Here is a 13406-nt window from a genome sequence, read left to right as displayed (position 1 = left end):
TGGAAATTTGCTATAACTGTAGCAAATGTACTGAAGTTAAAATATTTATACTTAGTTACTAATTTCTCCATGAACATATTTTATGAAAATACAAATTATTTATTTATTCTTTTGGAAGGGTTGTTTTGCTTTTGCTATGATTTGGTCTATTGGAGCAACCTGTGATAGTGATGGTCGGATTATATTTGATAACTTTATGAGAGATATTGTCATAGGAAAGTTGGATGAACATCCAATACCAGCAACCATAGGAAAATGGGAACATCCATTTGAAGAAAAAGGATTGGTGTATGATTATATGTTTGAGGTATGGAATCTGCTCTAGAATTATTGATAGCTATTTTAATTTTTTATATTTGTTGTCATATTTGTTATATGAGAAAGAAACAAATCACCACTAATAGTAGCTTTCATTAAATGTTAGTTGTGTCTCAGATAATCTGTGTATATGAGCAAGTATTAAAAAAGTCATGAAAGATATAATAATTTTTTAAATGATTGTCATTAAGATAAACCTCTTTAACCTCCCTTTCTAATAGAAGAGAAAATAGGTAAAATCTTCCTTCCCATTTAGTTTTTACAGGAAGCAGTAGTGAGAAACTATTGATATGGTGGATGGGGGCAGGGGGATGTTTGCAAAAGTTTAGCTTGCAGTCAATAAAATATATTTACCAGTATTTGTTTTTTCTAGAGTAGGATTTCCCAACCTACGAGAAATACCTCTCTTGGGGAGGTGCAGACAGAGCCCAGGGAAGGTGTGAAGAACAATGGACAACAAAGTCCATTGTTACAATAAATCTACCTTTCCCAAAGTTTCATTGTATTGCTTTTATTGTTTATTTATGTTCATTTGATATTTGTATTTTTAAGGGAGGTATTACATTAAAATGAGTTGTGATGACAAAATGTTTAGGAATCCCTGTTCTAGAGAATACGGTTTAAAGGGAAAAAAAGTGTTATCATTAGTATAATTTCTAACGAAAACAGAGAGGTGCCTACCATGTGTGCAAGGGCCCTCACTATTGGTATAGAAACACAAAATGCGCTTAAGTTACCTAATATTTTATTCTTTACACATTTCATTGTTTTAACTTAACTGCTTTGATATTAAAAGAGATGCTGATATCTATCAAGTTCTAATGAAACAGAATTTATTTCTGCATTTCTTCACAGTTAAAAGGAAAAGGCCGTTGGGCACATTGGAATGAAGCTGTTAAAAGCATCAATTATAGTGATAAAAGTATTAAAGTTCAAGACATTATAGTTCCAACAATGGACACAGTCAGATATACCTATTTGATGGAATTATGCATTAAATATGGAAGGTAAGAAGATGTTTCCTTTAATTATACAAATGTTTCATTTTCCATATGAGCTCTTTATGTAAAGCATCCAGAAATTATTTTACAGTCTAATTAGCAAACAAGAATTTAGTACTATTGTGTTTCTAATATTAAGCTCCAGAAAATATTATTTAAAACAAAATGTTCTTGTATGCACCTGGTTTAAAGAGTATTAACTTTTATCTTAAGATTTTGCATAATTGCTCATAGTATATTATTATTGTATCATAATATATTTAGAATTGTAGAACTTTCTCTAAGAAAATAGAATGCTCAATTTCTTTAAAGTTCATTTCATTTCATTTCATTTCATTTCATTTCATTTCATTTCATTGCCCTTTCTAGCACCACTTCACCACATACATATTTCAAGCCAATGTGCAGTAGGATGTATCTGCACCACAGGCCACCGTAAAATAGAGGGAAGGGAAATTATCTGCAGAAGAGTTCCATTTTCATCTTAGATTTTACTATGTTCTCAGAAAAATACTGAAGTGAATTCACTGTTAAATACCTTTATAGACAAGTACTTCCATTGGGTTTAAATGCATGGATTTATCTCAATAAATCCTGATAAGCTATAAAAGATTGGTTTCTATTAATTTACATAGGTTAACATATTGGACTGTTGAGCCAGTATATTGATCCACTGCTTTATGCAGAAGGTTCAGTTTCTATTTCTATTCCAATGGACACCATTGGATTTTACCTTATTTCTAATAACAGTAATAATTCTTTTTAAGTAATTAAAAAAGAATAGTCTATGGGGATATAGGCTTCCTTCCTTCTATAGTACTCTTTTTCTAGCAACACAAGAGCTTGAGATGTGCTTATCCTTGAACAACGGAGAAATGGAACTGACTAAGTGTGACTGCTGTAATAGTAAAATACCTTGGTGAAATAAAGCAGCTAACTTAGGAGCTGTGTAAATAGAGTAAATATTAAAAGGTATAATAGCAGTGCCCTGTTAAAAGTTCCTCTTGACCAGAGGTTCTAAACCCAGTTCAATTGTAGTTTTCTTTATTTCATTTATTAATTTTTTAAACTGCCTGATAGCCAAACCTCTCTCTGCAGTGCACAATATAACTCACTAAAATATATGCTCAGTTAAAACCCCATATGATAACATAAAATAAATTACAAAATAAAAGCATTATACAAACTAGGCAATAGCACTGCAGCCATTTTAAAAACTAACAATTACAACAAAGTTAAAATACAATTAAAAGTCAACCAAAAGCTTGGGAAAACAGAGAGGTGCTAATGCATGGGTGAAATGCTCCCTGCATTACCCGATCCGGTAGCAAGGGCAGCGGGTGGTTCGGAGAACCAGTAGCAAAAATCCTTGCCCCCCCATGCCCAGCTGAGCCGCGCAATCATCAGAGGCTTTTTTTTTATTTTTAAAAGCATTTTTTTCTACAACCTCTTTGGCCAAAAAAAAGCTTTTAAAAGTAAAAAAAAAAGCCTCTGATGATCGCACAGCTCAGCTGGGATCGTCAGAGGCTTTTAAAAGCATTTTTTCTACAACTTCTTCGGCCAAAAAGGTTGTAGAAAAAATGCTTTTAAAAGCCTCTGACGATCTCAACTGAGTTGCCTGATCGTCAGAGGCTTTTAAAAGCTTTTTTTTTTACAACTTCTTCGGCCAAAAAGGTTGTAGAAAAAATGTTTTTAAACGAAAGCAAAATCTCTGACGATCAGGCAACTCAGCTGGGATCGTCAGAGGCTTTTAAAAGCATTTTTTACAACCTCTTCAGCTGAAGAGGTTGTAGAAAAAATGGTTTTAAAAGAAAAAAAAAGTTGGCCATGCATTACCCCACCACTACCAAGCCACGCCCACAGAACCGGTAGTAACAAATTTTACATTTCACCACTGTGCTAATGTTGTCAGTTTTGCCACTCAGGGGAGATGATTTTAATTCCACAACAGACAGATAATGTTTGTAAGTAGCTCAGATGGACACCTTCCAAATCCACTGAAGTATAGGAAGGAGGAGGTATAGCACAATCAAACTTGCAAGTCTGTTATTATAGCCAGTCTCAATAAAGTATATTGGACTTCTACATACATTTCAATTGCATTTATTCTTTTATTTCTCTATGATTCCATGAATAGGTAACTAAAATTATAAAGCAATCATATGATTCTCAAGCAATTAAAAATGCTCAGAATCAATTGTTGTTGTTTAATAGTTCCAACTATCTAGTCTAGCCTAGTCATGAAAAACTAATGTCTGTCTGAATTTCTTTCCAAGGGCACTGCTGTTTGTGGGACCTACTGGTACTGGGAAGTCTGTATATGTAAAAGACAAGCTAATGAACAACTTACAAAAGGATCTCTATTTCCCATTCTTCCTTAACTTTTCAGCTCGAACCAGTGCCAATCAGACCCAGGTTAGTGAAAATTAATTATATTAATATAATTATATATTAATTATATATATAATTATATAATTAATTATATAATTAATTATATAATTATAAGCTTATAATTATATTAATTATAAGCTATATAAAATATAGCTATTTTTAATGAATCGAAACATCTTCTCTTTTTATTGTAGAACATTATCATGGCCAGGTTGGACAAAAGGCGGAAAGGAATATATGGGCCACCTGTGGGAAAGAAGTGTGTAATCTTTGTAGATGATATGAATATGCCTGCACTGGAGCAATATGGAGCTCAGCCTCCAGTTGAACTTTTAAGACAGTTTTTTGATCATGGAATCTGGTAACTGTTTTTTTTTATTACATATAATGCAGAAATGTTTGAATGTTATCACACTTGCGGTTATACAAAACATCTGTTTCAATTGTGAGGATATACCACTATTGTTGTTTTTTCCACTTTTTCTGCCTTTTGGGGGAGGGACTGCTTCATTAGTAGTAGCAGTAATATAAACTAGTTTGCCCTTCATACTCAACCTGGGTCCTTCTTCAGAGCAAGAAATTTTGAAGCAGGTACATATGAATATTTTTGTGCCATAGCGGCACAAACCCTCCACATCCATAATTTAGTTTTTAAAAAAGGACATATCAGATAAGGCATTTAACCATTCATTGGCTCTGGAGACCAGCACTAGACATTTTCCTGAAGCAAACATTGGCCCAGTAATGTGATCTTTAGAACATCAAAAGATTGTCCATGTAATGCAAGTCACTCTAGAGGGTTATGATATTAATTTTTGCCACAGTGAGTTTATTGGGGTTGCCAGCTGCTCTAGAGACGTTGATTAGTCTTTTTTCTTTTTGGCCTCAATGGCTATTCTGGAGATGCAACCACTAACCAGTAGGATTCTCCTGAGCAACCAATATGCTCAATGTCTTGTTTCTTTCTCATCAAGAAGCAAGACCATAACTGGTAGATTCAGCAGTTCTAAACCTGAGAAGCAGCAGTCATTACTATAGCTAGCCAGAGAAGCATCCTGTAGACTTCCTTCCTAATTGGGGATAAAAATAAAAACCACAAAACTCTGCCCTGTCTAATGCATCATCTGAAAAAGTCAGCCATATGTCCCACATATTTAATTGGATTTTTTAGAAGATAATTTCATATACAGTCAGGTCCAGAAATATTGGGACATCGACACAATTCTAACATCTTTGGCTCTATACACCACCACAATGGAGTTGGAATGAAACAAACACAATGTGCGTTAACTGCAGACTGTCAGCTTTAATTTGAGGGTATGTACATCCAACTCAGGTGAACGGTGTAGGACTTACAGCAATTTGTATATGTGCCTCCCACTTGTTAAGGGACCAAAAGTAATGGGACAATTGGCTTCTCAGCTGTTCCATGGCCAGGTGTGTGATATTCCCTCATTACCCCAATTACAATGTGCAGATAAAAGGCCCAGAGTTCATTTCAAGTGTGCTATTTGCATTTGGAATCTGTTGCTGTCAACTCTCAAGATGAGATCCAAAGAGCTGTCACTATCAGTGAAGCAAGCCATCATTAGGTGGAAGAAACAAAACAAACCCATCAGAGAGATAGCAAGAACATTAGGCATGGCCAAAACAACTGTTTGAAACATTCTCAAAAAGAAGGAATGCACTGGTGAGCTCAGCAACACCAAAAGACCTGGGAGACCATGGAAAACAAGTGTGGTGGATGACCGAAGAATTCTTTCCATGGTGAAGAAAACACCCTTCACAGCAGTTGGCCAGATCAAGAACACTCTCCAGGAGGTAGGTGTATGTGTGTCAAAGTCAACAATCAAGAGAAGACTTCACCAGAGTGAATACAGAGGGTTCACCACAAGATGTAAACCATTGGTGAGCTTCAAAAACAGGAAGGCCAGATTAGAGTTTGCCAAACAACATCTAACAAAGCCTTCACAGTTCTGGAACAAGATCCTATGGACAGATGAGACCAAGATCAACTTGTACCAGAGTGATGGGAAGAGAAGAGTATGGAGAAGGAAAGGAATTGCTCATGATCCTAAGCATACCACCTCATCAGTGAAGCATGGTGGTGGTAGTGTCATGGCGTGGGCATGTATGGCTGCCAATGGAACTGGTTCTCTTGTATTTATTGATGATGTGACTGCTGACAAAAGCAGCAGGATGAATTCTGAAGTGTTTTGGGCAATATTATCTGCTCACATTCAGCCAAATGCTGCAGAACTCATTGGACGGAACTTCACAGTGCAGATGGACAATGACCCAAAGCATACTGTAAAAGCAACCAAAGAGTTTTTGAAGGGACAGAAGTGGAATGTTATGCAATGGCCAAGTCAATCACCTGACCTGAATCCCATTGAGCATGCATTTCACTTGCTGAAGACAAAACTGAAGGGAAAATGCCCCAAGAACAAGCAGGAACTGAAGACAGTTGCAGTAGAGGCCTGGCAGAGCATCACCAGGGATGAAACCCAGCGTCTGGTGATGTCTATGGTTCCAGACTTCAGGCTGTGATTGACTGCAAAGGATTTGCAACTAAGTATTAAGAAGGGAAAGTTTGATTTATGATTATTATTCTGTCCCATTACTTTTGGTCCCTTAACAAGTGGGAGGCACATATGCAAACTGCTGTAAGTCCTACACCGTTCACCTGAGTTGGATGTACATACCCTCAAATTAAAGCTGACAGTCTGCAGTTAACGCACATTGTGTTTGTTTCATTCCAACTCCATTGTGGTGGTGTATAGAGCCAAAGATGTTAGAATTGTGTCGATGTCCCAATATTTCTGGACCTGACTGTATGCATATATTATTATATGCATGTATATTATTAAAAGGAAGCTGCATGTTTCATAAGGTTTTAGTCAATAATGAGGATTAAGCGTACATTTGTAAATATATATATCCTTAAATTTCCATACAGAATAGAGCTTAATTTTCTTAGTGAGTGTTTCAGTACTCATAATAATGTATAATAATGTAAGTGTGACTCCATAAGGAATTCCCCTTTCATGTGATTATTTCTGCAGTACTAAGAAATTGTGGTATTGTACTCAATTCTGTCGTTTTATCAATGAAATTCCTTTTCCATTGGATCAGATTTGGAGGTTTGCAGGATGATGCAAAGATGAGGATTGAAAAGGGAAAGTCTTGCTGCACAGTTAATGTATAACATACTATATATAGCTAGATGAATATTAAGGCATTTCTATGCTCTTGCACTAGACATTCGTCTATTGCTGTGGTTGTCTGAATCTCACATATTTCTTTTAAAGGTATGATTTAAAAGACACAAATAAAATTACACTAGTTGATATTCAGTTGATGGCTGCCATGGGTCCACCAGGTGGTGGAAGAAATCCTGTAACACCTCGTTTCCTGAGACATTTCAATATTTGCACCATTAATTCCTTTAGTGATGAAACAATGGTCCGGATTTTTTCTACTGTTGTTTCTCTCTATCTCAGAGTAAATGAATTTATTCCAGAATATTTCACAATTGGAAACCAGATTGTCAGTGGCACTATGGAGGTAGGTCATATTCTCTGCTTATTTTTAGTTCTGCTAAAAATGTGGACTAGCAGATTTTCAAGATGACTCAGATAATCTCATAAATGTATCATTTGGGGAGAAAGTGCAACTAATTTTTCTAACGGGCAAATATTTTCTGAAATACTGGTAGTATTGAGAAAGTGTATTCAAGGGATCGACAAGAGAGAGAAATTATGAAATGAGCATTGCAATTATTGCAATGCAATCTCTGCCTCTTTTGCATGTCCATCATGAGATGCACATATGCACACACACACATGGCAGAGCTTGTACCGCAATATCACCAATAGTAATGTTGGTGCTTTGACAAAATATCTGTACTTCCAGATACCTGTAGACAGGTGCATGTGTATATAAACTCACTTAGTACTTTTGGATCTCCAATGTTACTGTGCTGTTATAAATCAAATAATAAATAGGTTTATGTGCATAGTCACCTGCAGCTTTCTTTAGTAGTCACGAATAGACTGATCTACCAAGACCCCCTGAAGTCCACTTTTAATATCTGCCACTACTGCTTGCAGCAGTTTCCACAACTTAACTCCTTTGTGTCATATAAAAGTACTTAGAGCAAAAGGTATTTGTAATAATTTACTATTTCTCACATTTCACTTCTGTTGTTTTCATGTTTCTGTCACAGATTTGTTCAACAGATCATCTACAAGCTAGGGATGGTTCAAAATGCAATGGCATGGGCTGTAATGGGCATGTCTTGCCAAGCCCATATATCATTGCTGCTTCACTAGCAGAAAAGGTTATCAGTTGGCTTCTGGTTGCAATTACAAGTACTGATTGTCACCTTTAATGGCATAAGGCTTTGATTTTTAAGAGAGCATCCATCTCCAAATGTACTGGCTGTCCAGTACAATGATGCAGAGTTGGTATGCTCTGGGTCCTTTCTATTAAATGTCATCCTGTGGGAGTGAGAAGCATGTTTTCTCTGCCATGGCATCTGTCCTCTGGAACAGCATCCCCCAGAGATAGCTTCCATTCTTCAAATGTTCCACAGTTTCTTTAGACCTGGCTCTGCTCCCAGGCTTGTGGTTAGAGTATATACATGGAGCCCCTGGTGATTTTTTGGAGGGGTGTTATTTTTATCTGGATGGTAATATTTCTTTCTAAAACTTTATTTTTAAAAAACGTGTAAGCTGCTCAGAGTCTTTTTGGAATTGGACAGCCTTCAAATCCAATACAGATGTAGATGTAGATACATACTTATGTTTTATGATCTATGTTCATGAAGTTCATAATTCTAAAAGTCTATCCTTTTTTCTTTCCAATAATTAAGGTATATAAGAAAGCCATGGCAAATCTATTGCCAACCCCAGCCAAATCCCATTATACGTTCAATTTGCGTGATTTTTCACGAGTTATCCTAGGCTGCTTGCTTATTAAGAAGGACTCAGTTGTCAACAAGCATACAATGATTCGTCTTTTTGTACATGAAGTATTTCGAGTGTTTTATGACCGGCTTGTGGATGATGCTGATAGGGCTTGGGTGTTCAAACTCATAAAAGAAATTGTGAAAGAACATTTCAAAGAAGCCTTTGATGCAGTATTTTCACACCTGAGACAAGGAAATGCACCTGTAAGTATTTATTAAAAAAACCTACGGTATCTGTTATTCATTCCCGCCTGATCAGCTTTACTAGAAATAGAGCAAAATCTTACAATTGTGTGCCATTCCATATGGCAAAAACAAGAAGTTTCTTCGTTGGATGTTGATTTCAGAATAGCCATATTTTTATGCCTTTTTTAAAATACATAGGACAGCATGAAGACACTGTAGCCCATGACTTCTGATCAGGGGTGGGTTCTAAATTTTTTTACTACCTGTTTCGGTGGGCGTGGCTTATTTTGTGGGCATGGCTTGATGGTCATGTGACAATTATTTAGGATTTAGCAGAGGTACTGGTCTACCAGGCTTTTAACTGCTTGCAGAACTGTACCGATCTACCCATTTATTTTTTGCAGGCACTGGTCTACCCATTTATTTTTGCAGGCACTGATCTACTCATGTATTTTTGCAGGCACTGGTCTACCCATTTATTTTTGCAGGCACTGATCTACTCGTGTATTTTTGCAGGCACTGGTCAACTCATCTGTTTTCTTTTAACACTGATCAGCTGTACGGTGGCCCTTTGAAGCCCCACAGCAAGAGTTTAAACAGTTTTTTTTCCTCTAGCCATCAGCTGGGACTCAGGAGGCAGCAATAGATTGGGGGTGGGGCCAAATAAAAGGTAAGAATAACGCGGGGAGTGGGAGGGTGCGGGGGGGCAGAACCGGTTCGGTGACGTCATATCGTCACCGCTACCAGCTTGGGAGAACCGGGCCAAACCGGGAGGAACCCACCATTGCTTCTGATACATCTTGTGACCTTTTTGAGAGGTTACAGAATATGACTGTTGGGATATATTGTAGTGGCTATGCAATTTGAGTGAATTATGGTTGGGTAGATATTTAATTGAGGTATCTGGGTAGTGATATTCTCTGAAATAGAAAGGAAATGCAGGAGAGACCCATTTGATTTTTTGCTGCATGATAGTTTCAAAAGCTCCTTTGTTACAGCAGAAGTATGAAATGGTAACAGGGTCTATATGAAAGAGAGGGAAAAATCTCCCATAAAAAAAAAAGCTCCATCATTTGCTACCTTTGGAGGAATATTTTCACTTCATTTTTTTTCTCTTCATTTTTTTTCAAACATCTTCAAAGCTAAACATGCAAATAAAAATAGGAAAAGATCCCAGAGACAGAAGGGAAACATTATTTTTGGCATTAAAAATAGAACCTCACTCTTTGGGAAGATAGAGGGAAGCATCAGTTCATGAACCTGTTTAACAGGACCCCTCAAATATACATAGCTGTTAGCCTCAACTGCTCTGAAGGAAAGATCCTTGGAGAAAAGTCCACAAAGACCACCCAGAAACCAGCTTCTGTTGCATTCTTGTCACCACAGTACTACCAAGTATATGTAGATGGTTCCCAGGTGTTTCTATTCTATTGTTGAAATGTTATTTATTTTATCTTATTCATAATTGTTGAAATTACTAATTAATTATGATTTGTATTTTGGAAGTAAGAAATTGCAAATGAGACATTTTGTAGGCAGCTGTCTGGAAAGAGTTGCACCATCTGTGCTGAACTGATTAATAATTTGGGTGTTGACTTGGACTCACAGCTCCTGCTTAAGGAGCAGGTGGTAACTGTGGCCAGAAGGACCTTCATACAGCTCCATATTGTATGCCGGTTACAACCATTTCTGGATCAGAAGCTATTTGTCATAGTAATTCATGCCTTCCTCATGTCTTGATTCAACAATTGCAATACATTGTATATGGAACTGCCTTTGAAGATCATTCAGGATATATATGTGATCTAGTATATAGCAATGCAAGTTATTGGTGCTACTTATTTTGATGAAATAGTACACTAGTGCAATAGCTGAAATAATTATCAGTTGGCTTCTGGGTGCAATTCAAGTTGATGGTTGTCAACTTTAAAATTCTGCCTGGTTCAGGACCTGAGTATCTGTCAAATCATGTATTTCAATAAAATATGAGAATCTGATAAGCTATGGAAACTCTGAGAAATCCATTAAAGTTATTAAGGGAATGTCTTATTTTGTTATCCAGGATCAGAATTAACTTGGCCTTAAGGACACGGTTCCTAAATAGGTCCTGCCCTGCTGATCATTCAGAATTAGAATCACATCGACAAGTTTTGCTAGAGAGCATGGAAAAGATACGTTGATTCCATGTGACAAATACAGTTCTATATATACTGTTAATTACTCAATGAAAGAGTGAAGCCGAAGAATATAGGCTTCACTCAGGTCCGCCGTCTAGGTGGGAAAAATAGTTTATTCCGATTGGCTGAGCTGTCTGACAGCTCCCTATAAAAGAGCACGCTGTCAGACAGAAAGTTACTAGGTTATTGCTTATTATAGAGTGAAGTCAAAGATCTGCCTCTGTCTCTTCAATCTCCCACTATTCAGCATATACTGTACAGTATGTACAAATTAAGCCATATAGGAATTAAATCAAGATATTTTGTTATTGTTGCTATTTAGATCTGAATCAAGATAATGACATTTTCTCCTGCTTGCAAAATTAGCATAGCAAAGGGTTATTGTATACAGTAATGCTTAGTACTGTTTTGAGTAACAGTGGTGCTTTCTGATTTAATTGTTGTAATCTGAATATTTTTTACATTGCATTCCGTGATTTTTTTATCATGTATTTGTTGCATTTATGACCTTATGCACAATGGCTTTGAGGCTTAAAATGGTACATTCAAATCTTTATCACTAACCTTTTATTACATTTGTCAGTACAAATATCATAATCTAATTTCTGTGTTCTTAATTGCATATAATGCTTTTAGACTGAAATGACTGAATGTCATTTCTTTTCTATCACTAGATAAGTGAAGAAGATCTGAGAAATCTGCTGTTTGGAGACTACATGAATCCTGACCTTGAAGGAGAAGAAAGACTTTATTATGAAATTCCAAGTATACAAATGTTCAATGATGTTGTGGAACTATGCTTGGATGAATATAATCAAACTCACAAAACAAGAATGAATCTAGTAATTTTTAGGTGCAATAGCTTTGTACATTACTTTTGCCAACAATTATTCACAGAGTACTTATAGTCTTACATAGCTTATTTGTATTTAGAAAAAATACAGAGTTCTAATTTAATTTAGGAACTTGCCCAGGCAAAATCTGGTAGCAGTAGTTAATTACCTTATGCAGAACTCCTGATTCAAACTGACTTTTTTTCAAAAGTCAACATATTGTATTTTTTATAAACTCTATAGATTTTGGAAATAAATTAGATTAATTCTACGAGTTACAAACAAAACATATATTTAAATAGTGTTATTCCCTTAACATGAGTATCAGTTTTTTTCAAGTCCTCATTGTTTCTTAAATTTTCCACAATTTTCAAGTTGAATAAAAGATAAGGAATGATGTGTTTCAGTATATAGAATGAAAAATAATTCTTTATAAATATTTAATTAATTAACATTCAGCCAAACCTGTCTATTTTTTCTTAATGTTGGGGGGGCAGGCAGAATCTGAGGTTTTCCTTTTGTAAAATTTTGTTAAATTTATATTACAACTTATACCACAGTTTTTAAATTTTCCACTTCAAAATGATGGAAAATATTGTTAATTTCCATCTTTATATGAAAAAGATTTGATTTTAATTGTAATGTTGTTTGCTGAAATTGATATTTTTAAAATCAAAGGTATGTATTGGAACATTTGTCTCGTATATGCCGTGTGCTCAAGCAATCTGGAGGTAATGCTTTACTTGTTGGAATGGGAGGAAGTGGACGACAATCCATGACCCGATTGGCTACATCCATGGCAAAAATGAATATTTTCCAACCTGAAATCTCCAAGAGCTATGGAATGAATGAGTGGAGGGACGACCTAAAGGTAAAAAAATATACAATTAAATTTATATAGCTTAAAGGCTTCTTAATGGTTTTAGAAAGATCTAAAGGATGAGGCTTGGAACCAGTGATTCTGGAAAAAATCCATTTTGTGGTGGCTAAGAATTGATATCTCCTTCGTGGAACATAATTAATTAACTGGTTTTAGAATTATGCTCTTAAAACCACCCTGGAGTAATTTACACAACTAGATACCATGCAGGATTTTACCTATTAAAGTTATACTGTAAAGTTTAAAAGGTCAGTCAGAAGTGAAATTTTCTGCATGGTGAAGTAATGTACTTATTCCATGAGGCATTTGAGTTGGAATGCTCTGTGCTCTGGCAGTGGAAGATTTGGGGGTGGGGGGATGGATTTGAAATGAATACATGAATTATCCTAATGTGATCAATAATCATATTATATATATAATATCAATACATGATATTATACATATCAATATATAATATGATATTATACATATATCAATATATGCACACACATACTGTATATGTATATATAGGTATACATACACACGTAAATTATATATATATATATATATATATATATATATATATATATATATATATATATATATATATTCTTTTTAAAAGAATAAAAAATACAGATTATGAAATAAAAAGTCAAGAAAAGTAATAAA

At 35.5% G+C, this 13406-nt stretch overlaps 1 protein-coding gene across 2 annotated transcripts in view; it reads left to right on the top strand.

Annotated features, from left to right (window-relative positions):
- The window catches only part of DNAH12 (dynein axonemal heavy chain 12), a 96140-nt gene that overhangs the window by 48075 nt on the left and 34659 nt on the right, over positions 1–13406 (top strand). For both annotated transcript variants that reach the window (XR_015731666.1, XM_087883706.1), the window contains exons 36-43: positions 119–307; positions 1174–1325; positions 3596–3734; positions 3905–4071; positions 7022–7277; positions 8587–8886; positions 11720–11898; positions 12557–12749. Coding sequence is in view for 1 of the 2 variants with exons in the window: in XM_087883706.1 (XP_087739832.1) it covers positions 119–307; positions 1174–1325; positions 3596–3734; positions 3905–4071; positions 7022–7277; positions 8587–8886; positions 11720–11898; positions 12557–12749 (1575 nt within the window). In the remaining variant the exon portion in view is untranslated. The remainder of the gene's footprint in view (positions 1–118; positions 308–1173; positions 1326–3595; positions 3735–3904; positions 4072–7021; positions 7278–8586; positions 8887–11719; positions 11899–12556; positions 12750–13406) is intronic.

This window comes from Pantherophis guttatus, chromosome 2, assembly GCF_059756535.1.
Source record: "Pantherophis guttatus breed Tessera chromosome 2, ASM5975653v1, whole genome shotgun sequence".
NCBI lineage: Eukaryota > Metazoa > Chordata > Lepidosauria > Squamata > Colubridae > Pantherophis > Pantherophis guttatus.
Note: the sequence above shows the minus strand (reverse complement) of the source record. Positions and strands in the feature narration are given on the sequence as shown.